Source organism: Paroedura picta, chromosome 1, assembly GCF_049243985.1.
Source record: "Paroedura picta isolate Pp20150507F chromosome 1, Ppicta_v3.0, whole genome shotgun sequence".
In the NCBI taxonomy this organism is placed as follows: Eukaryota; Metazoa; Chordata; class Lepidosauria; order Squamata; family Gekkonidae; genus Paroedura; species Paroedura picta.
The window spans coordinates 72,459,824-72,479,777 of NC_135369.1; the positions used below are offsets into that span (position 1 = coordinate 72,459,824).

Sequence of the window (19,954 nt, forward strand, 5' to 3'; positions counted from 1 at the left end):
ATTTCCTGAAGAGTGCTTTGGAAGCCATAAGGGACTCTGGCCCAATTTCTTCAGTGAAGAAGATAGGGGAGGGGGTAGGTGAGCAAGAGCTACAGAGAAGAAGTCCTGTGATGATTCCGAATCCCCACAAAATGATCAGATCTCAAGCAAGAGAACGAAACTTTTGGTCAAAAGATACAAAGACTGCAAAGCAAAGTGCTAGTTACAATCCTATTCACATAGCAGCAGGGAGAATGGGGTCCCAATATGAGAGATCAGTTCCCCAGGTGAATATGCTGCTTTGGAGGGTGGGCTCTATGGCATTATACCCTGCTGAGGCTGCTTCTCTCCTCACCATCCCAAGTCTCCACCCTCAAATCTCCAGGAATTTTCCAACCTGGAGCTGCAACCCTTAAGGGGAATTGATCTCTCTAGCTGGGAGATCTGCCGTGATTCCCGTTGAGCTGCTGTGGATAGGGGAGGAAGCAAGTGGGCTGCTGGGAGAGTGATGGGGGGCAGAAAGAGAAGATGATGAGGTAGGAAACAGGAAAAGACAGTGAGAATGATGGGGTTGAAGGGCAGAAAGACAGAGGAAGTGCCATGCATGGACAACAGAGAGAGTGAGAAAAAAGGTGGCAGGAGGGAGAAAGCATATGAGAAAAGTAGAGGGAGAGGGGAGAAAGCAAAAGGTGGGGAAAATGGCATTGATGCTCTTGCATGTTTTGTGCTAGTCCCCACTTGTCCATATACTATTAGCACCTTGTGCCACCCCCCCCCCCCCCCATCTGCAGGTACCTAAATTGACAGGCCAGGGCCAAAGAGATGCTAAAGAGATTTTTAGGCAAATTTGAGGGATCCTCTAGGTTTGCAGAGAAATCCAAAATCTTAACAAAAAATATAATATATACAATTGTGCATGCAAGGCAATGCTCTTAGGGGAATGGGGCAGGTGGATTCTAGCAGCCGTTGTGGACTTGGCAGCCACTTTGGCCCCCCTGTGGCAGCAGAAGATGCTGGCAGCCACTCCAGGCCTGGCAGCTGCAGCTGCTCCAACCCAAACACATGGAGGAAGAGGATACCAGACCCAGCATTAGCAGAGGAGCACACCAGCAGCTGTTCCAACTTGGCTGTGAAGGGTGTAGGGTTCAATGGCCTATAACTGTTTGGCAACTTTCCCCCATGAATCTCCTCCCCCAGCCACATGGAGAGAATTCCAAGGAAGTCAGCATGGATTTGTCTCCAACAGGTCCTGTCAGACCAACCTGGTTTCCTTTTTTGACTAAGTAACAGGTTTGCTGGATTGTGGAAATTCGGTTGATGTCGTTTACTTGGATTTTAGTAAAGCTTTTGATAAGGTTCCCCATGATGTTCTGATGGATAAATTGAAGGACTGCAATCTGGATTTTCAGATAGTTAGGTGGATAGGGAACTGGTTAGAGAACCGCACTCAAAGAGTTGTTGTCAATGGTGTTTCATCAGACTGGAGGGAGGTGAGTAGCGGGGTACCTCCGGGCTCGGGGCTCGGTCCAGTACTTTTTAACATATTTATTAATTATCTAGATGAGGGGGTGGAGGGACTACTCATCAAGTTTGCAGATGACACTAAATTGGGAGGACTGGCAAATACTCCAGAACAGTGGTCCCCAACCTGCGGGCCGCGGCCCGGTGCCAGGCCGCAAAGGCCATGGCACCGGGCCGCGGCTCCCTCTCCCCGCCCCGCCCCCGCAGTAAAAAACTTCCCAGGCCGCAAGCTTGCGGCCCGGGAAGCTTCTTACTGCGGGAGGCGGGGAGAGGGAATCAGGGCCGGGCCGCGCCTGTGCGGGCCACGCCCGCTCGGCCCGATCCGCGGGCGCGGCCCGTGGGCGCGGCCCGATCCGTGGGCGCGGCCCGGGCGCGGCTCGCGGGCGCGGCTCGGGTGCGGCCCGATCCGCGGGCGCGGCGTGGGCGCGGCCTGCGGGCGCGGCCCGATCCGCGGGCGTGGCCCGCACGGGCGCGGTCCGCGGGGGCGCGGCCCGATGCCCTGCCGGTCCCCAGCCTCGGAAAGGTTGGGGACCACTGCTCCAGAAGATAGAGACAGAGTTCAACGAGATCTGAACACAATGGAAAAATGGGCAAATGAGAACAAGATGCAATTTAATAAAGATAAGTGTAAAGTTCTGCATCTGGGTCAGAAAAATAAAAAGCATGCCTACTGGATGGGGGATACGCTTCTAGGTAGCACTGTCTGTGAACGAGACCTTGGGGTACTTGTGGATTGTAAACTAAACATGAGCAGGCAGTGTGATGCAGCGGTAAAAAAGGCGAATGCCATTTTGGGCTGTATCAACAGAGGCATCACATCAAAATCACAAGATGTCATAGTCCCATTGTATACGGCAGTGGTCCCCAACCCCCGGTCCGGGGACTGGTACCGGTCCGTGGATCAGTCGGTACCGGGCTGCGGCTCCTCCTAGTCCTCCTCCCTGGCTGCTGTCTCGGGGGCTGCCCTGCCACTCTTCTGCTGGCTCACCTTTGGTGCTCTCTGGCGGCCACCATGACTGGGGCTCCCCCTTGGCGTGGCACTGCACAGCTGCTAGCAGCACCTCCCAGTGAACGGCGGGAAGTCAGGGGCGCCGGCAAGAAAGCAAGTGGAGCAGGGGCTCAGGCAGCGGCAGCAACGTCCCTTGGCAAAAGACTGCCCCCCCGGGCCTCAGTAAAATTGTCAAGCATTGACCGGTCCCTGGTGATAAAAAGGTTGGGGTCCACTGGTATACGGCACTGGTCAGACCACACCTGGAGTACTGTGTGCAGTTCTGGAGGCCTCACTTCAAGAAGGATGTAGATAAAATTGAAAGGGTACAGAGGAGAGCGACGAGGATGGTCTGGGGCCAAGGGACCAAGCCCTATGAAGATAGGTTGAGGGACTTGGGAATGTTCAGCCTGGAGGTTGAGAGGGGACATGATAGACCTCTTTAAGTATTTTAAAGGTTGTCATTTGGAGGAGGGCAGGATGCTGCTCCCATTGGCTGCAGAGGACACGCAGTAATGGGTTTAAACTACAAGTACAACAATATAGGCTAGAGGAAAAGAATTTTCACAGTCAGAGTAGTTCAGCAGTGGAATAGGCTGCCTAAGGAGGTGGTGAGCTCCCCCTCACTGGCAGTCTTCAAGCAAAGGTTGGATACACACTTTTCTTGGATGCTTTAGGATGCTTTCGGCTGATCCTGCGTAGAGCAGGGGGTTAGACTAGATGGCCTGTATGGCCCCTTCCAACTCTATGATTCTATGATTCTATGATAATTGGCAGGGATGGGGAGAGGGATTCCCCCCATGAATATTGCAGGTCCCCACTTATAAAAAGATATCATAGAATTGTTTTTAATTTTTTCCATGGCCAAGTGGATTGCCTCATTGAGATGAACATAATACTGAAAGACACCTGCAGACTTCACTGGAGAATTAATATATTTATTTACATTTTTTCTAACCTGCTCTGCTCCCCAAAAAATCTACTCAAATATATCCCCAGTATGTCCTTTCTTTTTGGATTGGCTTGTCCTGTAACCCAACTCAGCCCACAGCAACAAAAAGGGGAATGTGCATTTGCACAGTAGAATGATGAAGATATTCACAGGGTTATAAATGCATGGGAAGGGAGGGAAAAAGAATGAATGTCAATACACATTTGCTTGAAATGCAAAGCACATAAAAAATTTTCAGCACAGCTTCCTAGTCAATTAAAATTGACATAACACAATCTGGAATGAAGGCTCATAAATGTCATCATCAGACAGGCCTGCTGGAGATGGGGATTATCTATTAATGCATTAAAAATAAATGCTTTTGATACATGCCACAGTATACAGTCAGCTGGCGTGTATTTGCAGTTCCTGGCTCTGAAGGGTAGAGTCCATAGCATTCACTATACACCATAATACTGCGCCGGCTGTTAGGAACAGCTAGTGATTTCCCCTTATCACAAGAGGCCAGGCATTTGGCTTTTAATCACCGTGAAGCTCTCCAAGGTCACTGTGAGAATTTCAGAAAGCGGTGCTAGATTCCTAAGTGGACTAGCTCCATCTTCTGGTCAGCATATTGCCATCAATATCTGATTCAAGCAGAATTCTGAAAGAACAGGAAAAGGTAGGTAGGGATTTCAGGGACAAAACTAAAGCTGGTTTTATAATTTAGGGAACTAAAACAACTGAGGCTGTCTTTCACGCCAATGGGACTCAGACTCTGTAGGATTAGGAAAGGAAACTGTAGGATGAGGGAAGGAAACTTGATCCCTGGCTAGATCAAGGAATCACACGAGGCATGTCACAAACTGGTCATGGAATTAAGTGCACCCTATGGCTTTCTGTATTGGAACTGAGAGGTGATGGGAAACTTGAACACTGGAGTGAAGTCTACCAAGAGGTGCTAGAAACAAGGGTGACAATTACACATGTACCTGCAGGCACACTCTTCCATTTAGCACAGAAAGTTCATATTCAGATGACACATTTCTTTCTGTAAAAGTTCAGCTTCTTCAGTTTTCAGCACACCCATCATGTGCATATGCTGACACGCACAAGGTCCATCTCCTGCCATGCCACTGCAAGGAAGGTTTTTCAGGAGTACAACAGTACATCAAAAGCATGACAGCAGAGGCTCAAGATGGACTTGCTCTGTATATTTTATTCTCTGCATGATTTATGAAAATTGCTCTCCCGCACATGGAGGAAAACTATAACTAACACTTATTTTTGGAGGAGTATATGTAAGTTCCTTCCTGTCCATGCAGCTGTAAAGATGTGTGAGTGGTGGTAAGACTGAATAGGAAGAGGCTGTGGCTCAGTGGCAGAGCATCTGGTTGGCATGCAGGATTTCCCACAGTTCTGCAGGGCCTGCAAGATGGAGCTCTTCCACCAGGCTATTGGTGGGGGCCAGCGAATCCCAAAAGACATCTACTGCCCACCCCAAACAAAGCTTTATTCAAAGCCCAGGAGACTCGAATGCAAGTATATTACTCATTGGTAGCAGCAGATAATGTTCTTGATATCTGATGCTATTGATATTGTTCAATTTGATTAGTTTTCATTTTTGATGTATTTTAATCCAATTGATTGGTATTAAATTTTATTGTTGTTATTTAATATTGTACACCTCGCTGAGCCAGCTTCTTGGGTAAGGTGGTATATAAATCAAATAAAGGCAAAGGTAAAGGTATCCCCTCTGCAAGCACTGGGTCATGTCTGACCCCTGGGGTGACGCCCTCTAGCGTTTTCATGGCAGACTCAGTACGGGGTGGTTTGCCAGTGCCTTCCCCAGTCATTACCGTTTACCCCCCAGCAAGCTGGGAACTCATTTTACCGACCTCGGAAGTATGGAAGGCTGAGTTAACCTTGAGCCGGCTGCTGGGATTGAACTCCGAGCCTCATGGACAGAGGTTCAGATTGCATGTCTGCTGCCGTACCCCTCTGCGCCACAAGAGGCTCATAAATCAAATAAATGAATATAAATAATAATCCCCAGCATCTCCAGTACCGGGTGTAGGTGATGTGAAAGATCTCAGGCTGAGATCCAGGACAGCCTCTGCCACCCTCTAGTAGAAAATATTGACCTTGAGGGAGGGAGGGTCTGATTCAGTAGAAGGCAGCTTTATGTGTCCAAAATAGTTGCAGGTCTTTTATGGCTGAAATTATAAACCAATTTACCCCCAAGGTAAACCGATTGACTTTAATATATTTCTAGCACAGCAAACACAAAATAAAACTGACAGTTAACTGTACATTCTTAACAGAAGGGGGAAAAATGTCCACAACTAGTAAACATTAGCTGAACAGCAGGAACCACAAATTTTTAACCACTTTTGGGCATTGCTGGACTAGTGTTTCTGCTGGTTTGAAGGAGTATGTGGGCGTTTTCATCTACGCAGCCCCACAACAACAGCATATTGTATATATACACAGACCATGCTTTCCTAGCCCAGTCATGATCTCACAGTCTGAGCTCCCTTTATGTAAAATGGGAATTTTATCTCACAGAATGCTCTTTAGAGACTTACAGGGCTGTTAAAATATTTTGTTAATTTAGGTGAAAGTATCAGAACTTTGGGAGAGATTAGGTAGGGAAAGACACAAATTGCTGCATCCCTTCTCAGCTGCCTGGGATTCCCTCAGGGAAGGGTCACTTGACCCATTCTCAGAGCAGCTGACTGAACACAAATCATGACAAGTCACTTGACTGAGGGTTGCTGACAGAGTTACAGATGCATGTATGGCAGGGTGGTGAAAATTACACAGGAACAGAATGGCAAGAGTAAAATATGCACAGCTTGCATATTTTCCCCTTGAACTATATTTGTAGCTGACTGCATGGTTTATGAACTTGAAGGACTTCTATATAATGACAGTTAATCCATACAGTACCAAGGAATGCCATGACAATCATGTAAGCACCAAAACTACAGGACATTAGTTAGAAGTTCTTGTAATTCAAAGTTCCATTCATGAAATGGTTATACCTGGCACGGGCACATAACAATACCAGTTCCACGGGTCCCCAGGTTTTAAATTGCTGAGAAATAGCAAGATGAGGAGAAGGGAGGGAATATTCTTTATTTTTGTGTGAGTCTGGCTTTCCATGTTCTCTGAAGCACAAAAACAAAACTAGGCTTGTAAGCCCCTCCACCCAATTCAAACCATTGAATCCAATTAAGCATATTAATTATATATCTCCCTCTAGAGATGGGCAAAGGGAATTTTGGTATTGAATTCTAAATCTCCTGTGCATGTCTCTTATGCTATTTCTGCTACCACGGTTCTTGTCTAGGCGTACGCTGTCATCACAAAACACAAAACATTCTGGTGTAGTCTTCTCTACAACATCAGAGGCCTGGTCAGGAATGAGGCCACAGAGTACTGAGATGGCACAACAGACTATACCACTTCCGTCTGGAGGGGAGACTATATTGTTCACAATTCCAGGACGTTCCATGTAAGTTCAGCATGAGAAGGATGAGGCTAGAATGCTTCTCTTGATGAGCTAATTTTAAATGTGAAGGAGCTTTTTCGTGGGGGAGCATTAAAGATGTGGCTTTCTCCACTTGCAGCTGGAAGTGACATAGCCCATTCTTCTGCAGGGCCACAGCAGCAAAGGGAACACCTTACTGATTTCACTTGTCAAAGGTCTCTGTCAAACATGGCTTGTCACCCTGAGGCAGCAGCAGCAGTGGCGGCACCACGGAAGCAGCCTCACTGGGCAAAATAAATAGAGTCATGGACAAGGTCGCACAGCAAATCAGTAACTGATGTTGACTGTGCCTTGCTGGCAGTCGCATTTATTTACAACATACAGACATGAGACGTGAGGGCAGTAGTGTCTTTCTTTATTTAAACCTGGGTTGCCAATCACATGCAAAACAATTACAACTTGAGGCACATCAATATAAGGGGCTATGAGAGGCCCACTGGAACTTACTTTGGCGTAACCCTTCTCGCTAAGGCCTGTTCTCCCAGAGCCAATGCTGATGACCAGCTGACCACACAGTAGAATTGTCAGCCACAGAGCTTTGATCTAGTGTTGTCAACAGCCTGGAGCAAACATGTTCTAACCATTTAATAGAGGTTTGAGTTATTTACCTCCATGCCATGAAAAGATTCAGTTGTCCATTTCCACACATTAAGCCTCTATTCAAGAGACAAGACATTTTTCTCGGCCTTTCGCTTTCGGGGACTCTCGGCCTTTCGGGGACTGCCTTGCCGGTGGCCTGACGCGTCGGGAGGCGCTTCGCGGCTCCCGGCGTGCCAGGCCGGCGGCAGGGAGCCCCCGCCAACGGCTGGCAGGAGCTCCCTTGCCGGTGGCCTGACGCGTCGGGAGCCGCGAAGCGCCTCCCGACACGTCAGGCCGCCGGCAAAGGAGCAACTGCGAGCCGCACTGTGCGCTGCTCACAGTTGCTCCGGCAGGGAATTGGAGGGACCAATCGGCAGGCGCTTGGCGCCTGCCGATTGGTCCCTCCAATAGTCTGTCCAGAGGAAGGGGCTAATCGGCACCCTTCCTCATCACGGACACATCCCGCCTCCCAAGGCCTTACTGCTTTATTTAGTCTGCGGTGCCCGCGGCGCCCGCGGCGCCGCGGGCTGTGTTAAGACTAGGCTTCATATCTGTTTCCAATAGCACAACCACTCACAAGATGATGGAGCCAAGGCTTTTACTGACCAACAGCTCTCAATTCCTTCTCACCCTTCTCCTTTAGTGGACAAAACAAAAGTTCTACTTACTCAGCTGGTAGAAGATATTCAGGGGGAGCAGGGCTGAATCTGCACTGGGCTTTTTATCCCTGGTGATGCTGAATTTTAAAAAGTCATCTACACATTATTTGATTTTCATTCTGATATTTTGCACTTTAAATTTTCCCTCTGCAACGTCTATGATTGATCCGCAGTGACACTACCTTTCCCCCACAATATCCAGGAGCGGATGTAAGTTGCTACACTTGAGAAAGCCATTCCAAAAGCCCCAGTATTAAGTGTAGATGTTCTGTGTTTTGCTGGATTAACTTCTACCCCCTCCCCTGTGCCTCCAACGCTGACGTAGTGAAGCAGTCTGTAGCTGATAGGTCAGGCCTTGTTCCTGGTTACCATTCCCTTGCAAGACTTATTTTTGCCCTCACTTCTAAAGTGACTGTGCTTCAAGCCCACACATCTATGTGCTGAAATTTGCCTTTCGGATTGTCCTTCTCCCCCTCCTCACTAGTTCAGGAAAATAAAAATAAACAAGCAGCCTCGTGCTCCATCCCCCCACCTGCTTTGGCTGTAGAATGGCAGGAAATAAGCCCCTCTCCAGCCTCATGCTCCTTCATTGCTGGCTGGAGCTTCGCGACTCACCACTCCCTTCCTCCCTCTGAGTTTCTGCAATCAAGTGGGAAGGAGAGAGCAGCCACACAAGTGAAGAATGCAGTCTGTCTCAATTCAGGAAAAAGGAAGTAGGAAGACCCAGATTCAAACTGATCTGAATTCAGAAGGATCAACAACGGGGGGGAAAAATAAGTGAAGAACAAGCCTAGGAGAGCAATTGGGGGAGGGGGGGGAGCTACAGTTTATGTCCTGTCATGGTTGTGTTAAAAAGGCAACCTCACTGTAGGGACCTGGTCTATAGCTGCAAATTTACAGGCAACCCTATGACCTTGAGGAGCTGCAGATTTGCAAATACAGCTATGAAACTCTCTTTGCACCTGTTAGATCCAGCACAAGCAGGGAGCACCAAAGTAATCTAGTTCCAATAAAGATAAAAGATATATTGGAAACATGCAGAGACTCAAGATACAGCCAGTCTAGCTGTCAGTGGTGAAGGCAGCTGTTTAGTCAGAAGTTGCAGTTTTAAAGCATGCAGTGGTGGTGCATGGTCAATCATTTCTTTGTAACTCAGTCCCTGCAAGCTTCTGGTCTTTGCATCTGATATCTTACACCCAGCACTGTAATTCCTGTATTGTGCTACTCAAAGCCATCATTTTATGGATTCAGGCACCCCACCCCAAGGTGGGCTCAACATATGATCTGTAACTTTCTTCCAGGAGGAAGGAAGGAAGGAAGGAAGGAAGGAAGGAAGGAAGGAAGGAAGGAAGGAAGGAAGGAAGGAATCAGTGCTCAGGAAGAAAGTGAAAAGGACAGGTAACAACATACTGTGATTTAAAAAGACGTAGTGTGAGGACAGAAGGGAAAGTAACAAGCTGGGACAAGGGAAAAGAGCACAATAGAGGCAGGATTCTGACTCAGGGAACAGATTGCCTGAATAATGAATACACACACACACATATTGAGAGGAAAGAGGGAAATTAAGAGACAAGGATAGGAATCGGTTTGAGTAAAGATATTGACACTTGCAAACATTTCCCCAGCATCAAGGACAACAAAACTGTATCAGATCAATTGGAACCATTTTAAGCATCACCAACTAGCCACACTGGAGATCTAAAGGCAACTTCAAAGCTTCTTTCAGCCATATACGCCAATCCCTTCTGCACCCTTTCCAGACCATTTGCATTGTTATCCCTTAGCTAATGCCAAATCCCTCACCCACCAGGCAAAAGGTTAAACTGTATGCTGTGTTCATTAACCATAAATTACTACCAGTCTGGGGATTTCTGTACTCACACAATTAGAAGAATTTAAAACCATGCATTTCAAAGGATAATAAAATCTGCTCTGATTGAGAGTATTACAAAGAGGGTGAAGGATAACTATACTGATTGGGTTTGTCAGGTTCCTCCAAGCCAGATCCAGGCTGAAAAACTCCTTTTCTCCAGCTCAATGGATCTCTGTAGTCTGAAGATAAGGTGCAATTGTGGGGGGTCCCCAGGTCCCACCTGGAGGCTGCAATCCCTAGCCCCAGCATGAATAGCACTGACTGGCTTGATCTTGTCAGGTCTTGCAAGCTAATTAAGGTCGACCCTGGTCAATATTTGGATTAGAGACAACTCTACAGGGTCACCATAAGTCAGCTGTGACAACCCCCCCCCCCAAAAAAAAAAAGAGAGGAAAAAAGGAATAACTAAGGGATTTATCACTGGTGTCCAAGATCTCCACAGTATTCTGCTTACTATGTATGGGTATGAAAGTTGGACAATGAAAAATGCTGAGACCAAAAAAAGGTGATTCATCTAAAATGCATCGGAGAAGAATTTTATAGATATGTGGACCACCAAAAATACAAATAAAGAAGTTCTTGATCAAATCAGGCCTGAACTCTCTCTAAAACGACTAAACTTGGATCACATTATGAGAAGACAAAAACTGATTGAAAAAGGTTATAAGGCTAGGCAAGAGGAAGACCCAACGGGCGATGGAATGATTCAATCCATGAAGCCAAGGCCGTCGGTTTGCAAGACCGGAGGCAAGGCTGTTCACTACAGGACGTTTTGGAGGTCATTAATTCATCGGGTCGCCACAAGGGGGAAGGGACCTGATCGCCCTTAACCCGCACCATCTCTCCCTCCCTCCCTCCCTCCCTCCGCCGCGAGTCTCTGGGCCATCTGGCGCAAGCCCCGAAGCACATGCCGCCCCTTTTCTTACAGGGGACTTTTGAGGAAAACAACAAGTGCCGCGACCGCCGCTCCTCTCGAGGCGCGCGATGCGCTGCAACACGCGCCCCGCTGACTTGTCCTTGCGCGAAGAAAAGCCCCCACCCCACCCCACCCCGGGGGAGGGTCGTCCTTTGACTCTCCCGAGCGGCGCGGTCTCCGCGTTTTCCCCGCCCGCCTGTTTCCAACCTGCAAGCAGGGAGCTCGAAGCAAGAGGCGGCGGCGACACACGCGGGACCGCCGCCGGGGACGCTCGATGGCGCTTGCGGGGCTTACATGCTGCCGAGGCATGGGGCCGCCGGCTCCGGCTCCGGCTCTGCCTCCGTCTCCCCCGCTACTGCCGCGCCGGCCGGTCTGCTCGCCCCGGCGGCGGCGCTTCTCCGGCCGGCTCCCTGCCGGGGATTGGTCCCTGCGGAGCCTTCGCCGGGTCCTAGTGCTCCCTGCAGCGCTCGCCCGGGTGCCCGCCCGCACCTGCCTGCTCCACAGGCTTCCTGAGTAGAGCCGGGATCGCGCCCAGGGCAGCAGGATGAACCGGACCAACGTCCCCCCGAGCACAGGCGCAGCTCCCTTTCTCGCTCTCCCCTGTATGATGGTGCCTGGTTTGCCCTTCTGGGCATTTGACAGCAACGCAAAGGCTTTCTGCCTTTAGTCCCGCATTTGCAGATTTTGTCGTCAGCATTTGCCTTCTCTTCAGCGAAAGTCTGAAGAGCCTTCCAGCCTGGACCGCCTTAGCTTCTGCAAGGCTTGAGCTCATGGCATGAAATTAATGCAAAAGAAATTCCATCCAAACATCCAGAAGAAGTTCCTGTCAGTTAGAGCGGTTTCTCAGTGGATCAGGCTTCCTTGGGAGGTGGTGGGTTCTCCATCTTTGGAGATTTTTAAGCAGAGGCTAGATAGCCATCTGACAGAGAGGCTGATTCTGTGAAGGCAAAGGGGGGGGGGCAGGTTACAGTAGATGAGCGACTGGGATGTGCGTGTCCTACATAGTGCAGGGGGTTGGACTAGATGACACAGGAGGTCCCTTCCAACTCTAGTATTCTATGATTTTATACATGAATGCCAAAAGAGCCTTCAAACCCCACCTGGATCTAGTAAGATGAATGCATATATTTAATTGTTGTTACAATGCAAGCAGGCAGTTAACATAGTGGGACTGGTGATCTTGTCTTCTTCAAGTCACATACATTCTCCAGTCAGGCAGCTTCACTCTCAATCAAGCAAGTGACAGGGAACAGCCTAGAACTTATGTCAAATTGAATGGTCTAGATCAGCTATTCTCAACCAGGGACCGTATGGCCCCCTGGGGACCCCTGGTACATTTGAAGGGGGGCATAGCCTGAAAAATGTGAAGGTGGCCCAAACAGTTGGGGAGGGGGCTGGTAACTGAACAGGTGACATACCCATTTTGTCACATCAAGGCCATACATGGTCTGAGTCCTGCGTACCTCAAGGACTGTCTGCTAGCCTATACTCCCCAAAGAGAAACACACTCCACTCGTGCCAGCTGACTGGTAGTCCCTGGCCCCAAAGAAGTTCTCCTGGCCTCAACCAGAGCTAGGGCCTTTTCAACCATGGCCCCAACTTTGTGGAAAAAGCTCCCCAAAAAAAGCCAGGCCCAATCAGAACTTAAAAGAGTTCTGTAGGGCCTGCAAAATGGAACTCTGCTTTGGACTGAGGTCAGCTGAAAGCTGTTTATGGAGCCACTTTGGGTTTTTTTTGGTTCCTTCCAGTTTTCCTTCTCAAGATAATTGTACCTTCAGTTTTGTACTTTTGAGAAACTCCCAACCTTCTTGGACTTCCATCTCCTTACATTTTTCTGATCACGGGATTGTACCCAACATAAAGTTAAAAGTTTGTTAAAATTTGCTCTCCTGAAGTCCAGCCTGTATGTGAGACTATGTACAGCTTTTCTCTTCCCCAAGATCATTGTCCAAAATCACATGGTTACTACTACCAAGTGAACCCACAACTTTTACCTTGTCAGCCAGTCCTTCCCTATTGGTAAGAATCAAGTCTAAAATAGCAGACCCCCAGGTTGCCCCTTCCACTGCAAGACTCTTTGCAAAGACGTTTTTTGCCACATTCGTGAGGTGCAAACCATCTCCTGATAGAAGAGCCTCATCACAAGAGTGTGATCCATGGTCCAAAACCCCAAAACTTTCCTGATGACACCAATGACGTAGCCTGTCATTTATCTGCATTATTTTTTCATTCCCTTCCTGAACCTCGGCCATTAACAGGAAGAACTGATGAAAACACAACCTGGGCTCCCAAGTCCTTCACCCTCCCCCCCCCCCCTGGCCACGTAGTCTCGCTTTGTATGTTCCACCTGCACTGGGCAGTATCATTTGTTCCCCCTGGAATGAGCAGGATGACCAGGATCTCTGAGCCAGCCACCTCAAGAAATCATGGAAGGAAAATGCTTTTAAAATCCTCGTGAAATTGCTGTCCTGCTTTCCTGCTCTCCCACTTCCTGTTTGGGTGAAGATGGACAATTTCATTCAGCATATTTTTCTCATGTAGAGTCTTGAGAAATGGGTTACTCCAGGGCAGAATTATGCTTAACTAAGCAGCCCATCCTGACTCAGAGAGGCCTGAAGGAGGACTTCTAAGAAATTCACTTGTAGTGTACAGAAGGAAACAAAAAGAACAGTGCCAGGCCCCAAAGCTACATCTCCTGAGAGCCCCTTTCCTTCATCCCTGGGGGTGTGTGAGGACAGACTAGGGGTGGTAGGATGGGGAGGAAAAGGCAATGTGCATGTGAAAACAGCACCCAGGACCTGGCTTCTTCCACCTTCCACCCGCAGTCCTACATCTGTGTACACCGGAGAATCAGTTTTATTTCTCACCATCAGCTCTTTGGCCCATCCGATCTTACATACACCACCAGCTGCCTTCAGACAAAATAAAGCCATCTCCACCTGCAGATTGCAACAGGCTGAGCAGCCTTCTTTGGGTATTTAATACGCAGAAGAATGAAAATCCCCCGAGTGCTAAAAGGCTGAGCTGCTTTCAGCTCTCCAGGAAACCAGTGCCAATTTCTGCACAAACATCAGCCCCAATTGCCCCTCTGCAGCCTTTGCTCTTGTTAGACAGAGCAAGGAAAGTGTCACTGCCAGCATCAGTACAGAGACTGGGCAGGTCTGACCCAGCGCTTGGTGATCAAAGGCTCTGCCACCATCTTTAGTTTCTCTCCTGCGCTAGTCTACTTCCTTCTTCGAAAATAAAGCTGAGGATTTAGACCGTCTTTTCCCCCCTACCCTTGCTAGCACCCTTGGGAGGGCTTGCTATTTATGCTCCTTTTATATATTAGGAAATTTAAAAGGAATATGACCCCCCTAGATGCTTCCATACCTAGGGGTCAGGCAGGGGACAGAAGGGCAAGATCTCAGCTGTTGTCAGTAATTGATTATTTGCCCATTATTCTCTTTATGTGGATATTTGCATTTTTTTATTGTGGCCAAATTTTTCCCATGCAATTCAATCTTAGGTGAATGCAAACAAATCCTAATTGCTGTCTTTTCCTAAATATCTCGGGAACCTGGGCAATTGCATTATGCCATATTTTAATATGCCATCTCACTTCATCTATAAATCTGAGCTGATTATTTTTCTTCCATGATATTGTACCTGAGGAAGCACATGAAAGCTCATACCTTGAATAAAGCTTTGTTGGTCTTAAAGGTGCCTGACTGGGCTCAAACTTCGTTCTGCGGCTTCAGGCCAACATGGCTCCTGCTTGTTAATGATAAAGCTAATGCCAGTTAGGATTTATTATGACTCTGAATACACTAAAGTAGGTCAGATATATTGTTCCAACAGCCCTGTAAGGAAGGCTAGTATTATTATCCATGTACTGTCGAGGGCACCTACTGTGTTGAGTGCAGAGGTGTAATTCAAAGCAATGGATTTCCAATTCAGAGCTCAGTTGCTTAGCAACTATCGTGTACCAACACACACAGAGTACACCAGCGTAGTATACAGAAGTAGCTATTTTCATCACAAATATAGGAATGTTTGAGCATGCAACAAAATACATGCAAGATTTGCACTGTTTTCTACAGTAAATTACAGTCCTCTCATCTTGGTGGCCCTGATCTGGCAAAGAGGTGTTAAAAATAGTTGATATATGTTCTATATTACTGATTCTATGTATACTACCCCAAGATGTCACAATGAGGGGTGGTATATAAATTAAATACATGAATGAATAAATACACATTTTGTAAATAAATAATACTAGAAATATGGCCTACATGAAACAGCCCACTAGAGTGACAGTAGCAGCCCCAATATGAAGAAATGATAACTAGTAGCCTGTAGCAGGTTTCTTCTTGGGGTTAACCTGCATCTCTTTTTACCTGCTGTCAGAGCCAAACTAGGCACTATGGTACCCTCCTACATTATTACAGAGAAGAATTTGGCCACTTAAAAAGTGCTATGACATGCACCAGGATCAGTTGACATTGCTTTTTCCCCAAGTGCCTTTTGAAGTGCTGAAGTGAGAACAGAATATTATATTATGAGATAAATACTGGTTCTTATAAGCCTCAAACATCCCTGAGACTTCAGGGAGAATGCTGGCAGACTAGAAAGGGTTGCCCTCTCTGCTATCTCTCCCTTGCAATTGCCCCAAAGCTATTTGAAATCCTTTCCTGCATTCCAGTGTTGAAAATAAATGGGGAAGGCACAGAGGGTAGGACTTGAAAACAACATTTGCAGAGAAGAATTACTGGGCACAGGAAGAGTTAAATGCTTGCCATTTCTCTCCAACATCCTTACACTGTTTTAACAATAGAGTTTCAAGAAGAGGCTCTGCTAAGGTTAAGCAAAGTTTGGCATCAAATACCAGCAGATATTATGTTACTGAGCTCTCTGCTTGCAGCCTGCTGTATGTATATTGCCTGTAATGTACTTACCCTTCTCAGGATTTCTGTCCTTTCAAGCAGATTATGGACTGAATCAGGAAGAGTCGCTGTCTTTTATTTTGTAACTCCATTCTAATGCACTTTGAATGAAAACACACAGACAGCCAATGGGTATTTTAATGGGGTATTAATGTTTCTGAAAGAAATGCATCTTGGCAACTAAACAAAACATACTTGCTCCTGCCCTGGGCGTTAAGGTGCAGAAGGAAAGAAGAGCAGGACAAACGTGAGGTTCATTTAACCAGAGTGAATGCTCCATTTGTATTTCTGTACAATAAAGGAGGGGGGTGGGATAACTGTTTTCATTAGAATCCAAAGTTATTGTTTCCCAGATGCTTTCTCAACCTTCCGATTTCTTCGGGTCAGATATGTGCCAACCCTACATTTGCATGGTGCTGATTTCTCCAAGACACAATTACTCAGGGCACATGGGGGGAATTCTGGGCCTGAGCTGTGTTGCCAACTAGAAACAAAGAATTCTGTTTTTTACGGAAGCCCAAACTGCAAAAATCAGGAATTGGCACATGGAATGATAAGCATGTTCATTTGACAAATGTCAGCTGATCACAATTCTCTTACAGGTACAGGAGCAACAGCAGATTAAACAACCTGGCAATTCTTAGAGACCAATGGACCTAAGGAAACTGTTTGTTTGTTGATCCTATCATGCAAACATTTGTGAGAAAAGAATGAAACAGTATGACTCCCCACCCCACCCTTATCACCGGAATAAAAATACAGTGTTAATACATATGTGCCTGGGAACGTTATATCTGAAGCCACCTGTTAGTTTGTGTGTCCCACAAGGACTGGGCTCTGACATCCTTGGAGAAAGTGGGTTCTATTATATCACCCTTCTGTAGAATGACTCAGGTTCTCTCCTATAGGCCTCTGACCCCATTGACTATGTTTCCACCAGCAGTACAGTGTTCCTTCAAGCTCCACTACTCTCAGGGGATAGGTGAAGCATATGCCCGAGGCCTAATGGATGGTTTCACAGACCAGAGCTTCTTCTCCCTGTACATCACTCCCCCTGCACCCTCAGGAAAGAGCAGTCCCTAGAGTGACCACTGGTCACAATCAGGCCTAGTGCTTGTGTAGAGTCACATATTCTGTTTCTGGGCTAAAAGGAATGAGCCAGAATGTCAGTCTTTCTTTCCGAAGAACTTTCTGAAGACGGATTTGGTCTTCTGGCGAGGTGAGGCGCCCTGGCTTCTCTCGCTTGGAGTCTCTCGGACACCACTAGGGGAAGCCATGAAGGAGTGGCAGCGAGGCCTCAGGACAGCAGGTGCCTGTTCTCCAATGTACAACGTGACTGAGTAGCTGCTGCCAACCCCCAAGGCTTCTTTAGAAACTGGCAATGGGCTTATCTTCTGGTAGGTAGCTGAAAGGGAGAGAGAGAGACAGAGAGACAGAGAGAGAGAGAGAGATATTTGGCAGAAGTTAGTGTCAGCAATGAATTAGCAGAACAGTCAACGAGCAGCAGGATTTCTCTCTAATAAGACAGAGGTGTCAGTTTAGAATCATAGAATCATAGAGTCCAACCCCCTGCTCAACGCAGGATCAGCCCTAAGCATCCTAAAGCATCCAGCCCTAGGCTGGTTGATATTTTTGGTAGACTGGATCTTCTGATTCTAGGGGACCCATTCCTGCTCCAAATAAAGACAGAAGAAGGGTGAATCCCTGCTATCATCTGAGCTGAGGTTTATCTGGCCTCTGCTCCAGAACCAAAGCTTATCTTTGGGCTTTGTAAAAGAATAGGAGGGGGGGATCATTCATTTGCCATGTTAAATCCTTAAAAGTTCCATCCACCAACCAGTGAAGAATGAATTTTAGTGAAAGAAGCTGATTTTACTAACTACATCAAAGATGACAATGAAAACACTTCCAAGGCAAACAATGTCACTTCCAAGAAGATTTAATCCCAGGTCCCACTTGATTTGGAAATTATGCACTAAATTCAGGTCTTTTCAGGATACTTGCCCCTATCCAATATCTGAGAAATAGCATGACCCCTATAAACACACACCACAAAGCTGCTTTTTGCAGAGTTGATTCTAATAATTGCTTCTCAAGAGATACGTCTCAAAAGCAATAAGCAGGCAAATATCACTTTGAAACTGCTCTATGCAAACCTAGTTCTTTATATTGGAGCATGGGATCAAATGCACATTTTGACAGGAAGATGCACAAAAGCAACCTTCAAAGGATGTGAATTTGAGGTTAAAAGTGTGCTGCTGACATCTAGTGGTTGCTTGAAGCAATATATTAGTGACTTTGAGGAGAACCTTGGAAAAAGCCCTCCCCCCATCACAAGCAGGGAAAATAGTACAATGACATCATGCTTGTCTCAAAGAATGATAAGGCTGCATTTAGTCACACATGTCAGCGGCACCTGATCAGAGGGACATGAATTTTACCACTGAAAGGGAACAACATTAAGGGGTCAGGAAGCTCAGAGTGATGTGCTGTACAGACCTTCTGCTCCCCTATCTAACAGCTCCTCCTCCTTTGCAGACCTGCGTGGCATACCTGAGGTGAAGGAATATGATCTCCTCTTGCTTGTCACAAGCCCACAGTCATCCTCCTGACACATAAAGGGATCCTGTGCCCTTGGAGACTCAGTAGGTGAACCCAGCTTTGGACTTTGCTCTGCTGTATAAAAGGCTGCAGGTTTCTGACTGTTTCCTAAAAGGAGAGAAAAATTTAAAATGGATTACACAGGGTCACAAAAACAAAAACAAAAAACAGGTTGCTGAATCACAAATGATACGTTTCACAGGTCCTGCTTCTCAGCTATTCTATACCACGGCACAGTGTGGAAGATCCCTACCCCAGATGCTATGTCAACAACATTTTTTATAGTATTTTTTATAGTATTGCTGTCTATTGCTTTAGACAATGAGCTATGAACAGGCATATACATGTGATTGTAGCATTTAGCTTAAAAGACACTAGCACCAATTTTGACCAACCTAGTAAGATATATTTAGGCATCATATACCTGATATCTATAGGCTTGCCAAAGGGGGTGGTGGGAAGCACAGACACACACACAGAATTTTTCAGAACTGTTCACATTTGTGTTTGGAACAAAAATGGCTTCTTGATTGGGGGCACTTGGTCACACTGTTACTTTGTCCCCATTTTCCCTCAATGTCAACTCCCTCAGACCAAGGGAGAGGGGAAGGGGGGGGAGGTTAGCCCTTAAAGAAATGCACTGCAAAAATCCCAGGTTGCCCTACTGAGGGAAAGCAAGTTCTTCACACCATTTGTGGCTGGGAGATGAATCTGCAAAGATTTGCAGAGACTGTATAAAGCAGCCTTTCTCAACTTCCTTACTGTTGAGAAACCCTAGAAATGGCATGATCATACAGAATATGGTTGGGAAGCATAGTTATGTACACACCCACCCGAGACCCGTCCTTTCTGACCCCCTCCAGGCCCATCATTGGCCATTTTGGGAGAGGGGCCAGGTCAATGTGACCACATATAGTCATATCTACTGATAAACATTTAACAATTTTTAAAAATATATAAAAATGAACTCTCACCCATTCAGGAAACCCTTCTAAGGCTGTCAAGAAACCCCAGGGTTTAATGAAACCCTGGTTGAGAAAGCCTGGTATAAAGAAACAGTCTGGAGAGTTGGCCAACAGATATATTGCATCAAAGAGAAATATCACATCAAAGGTGGTTTGGGGAAAAAGGAGAACACACATCAAGAAAAACGGATTAGACAACTTGTATGAGAAAGGTACAAACCCCCACTGTTCTTTAGCACCCAAGTCAAGGCAAAAAGTCTGTTTGAAAGCCCCTTTTAGTACAATCAAGCTCTTTTCCCCTTGGGTAATGGAGACAATTCACACCTTCATTTCAAGGGCAATCTAGATGTCCCAACCCCCCATATGAAGAGATATCTTTCAACATCCAAGTAAACAAGGTAGAACAAAGAATTTTTTTGTAAATAGTCTGGCTTCACTGGGCATGCCGCTTCCCCAGGAGC

The 19,954-nt window shown here is 46.8% G+C and overlaps 2 protein-coding genes across 8 annotated transcripts in view; both read right to left on the bottom strand.

Moving 5' to 3' along the window:
• The window catches only part of SLC29A1 (solute carrier family 29 member 1 (Augustine blood group)), a 98,468-nt gene extending 86,816 nt beyond the window's left edge, over positions 1 to 11,652 (bottom strand). The window contains exon 1 of one of the 3 annotated variants that reach the window (XM_077342458.1): positions 11,297 to 11,652. In XM_077342458.1, the coding sequence (XP_077198573.1) occupies positions 11,297 to 11,637 (341 nt within the window). In that variant the 5' untranslated portion in view covers positions 11,638 to 11,652. Of the gene's footprint in view, positions 1 to 11,209; positions 11,229 to 11,296 lie in introns of those variants that run through there. The other 2 variants (XM_077342476.1, XM_077342511.1) reach the window with 2 other exon arrangements.
• Positions 11,653 to 16,060: 4,408 nt separating this feature from the next.
• LOC143839818 (uncharacterized) overlaps positions 16,061 to 19,954 on the bottom strand; it is a 71,158-nt gene continuing 67,264 nt past the window's right edge. For all 5 annotated transcript variants that reach the window (XM_077342402.1, XM_077342392.1, XM_077342370.1 and 2 more), the window contains 2 exons: positions 18,481 to 18,636; positions 16,061 to 17,332 (listed from right to left, as the gene is read on the bottom strand). In XM_077342402.1, the coding sequence (XP_077198517.1) occupies positions 17,094 to 17,332; positions 18,481 to 18,636 (395 nt within the window). In that variant the 3' untranslated portion in view covers positions 16,061 to 17,093. The remainder of the gene's footprint in view (positions 17,333 to 18,480; positions 18,637 to 19,954) is intronic.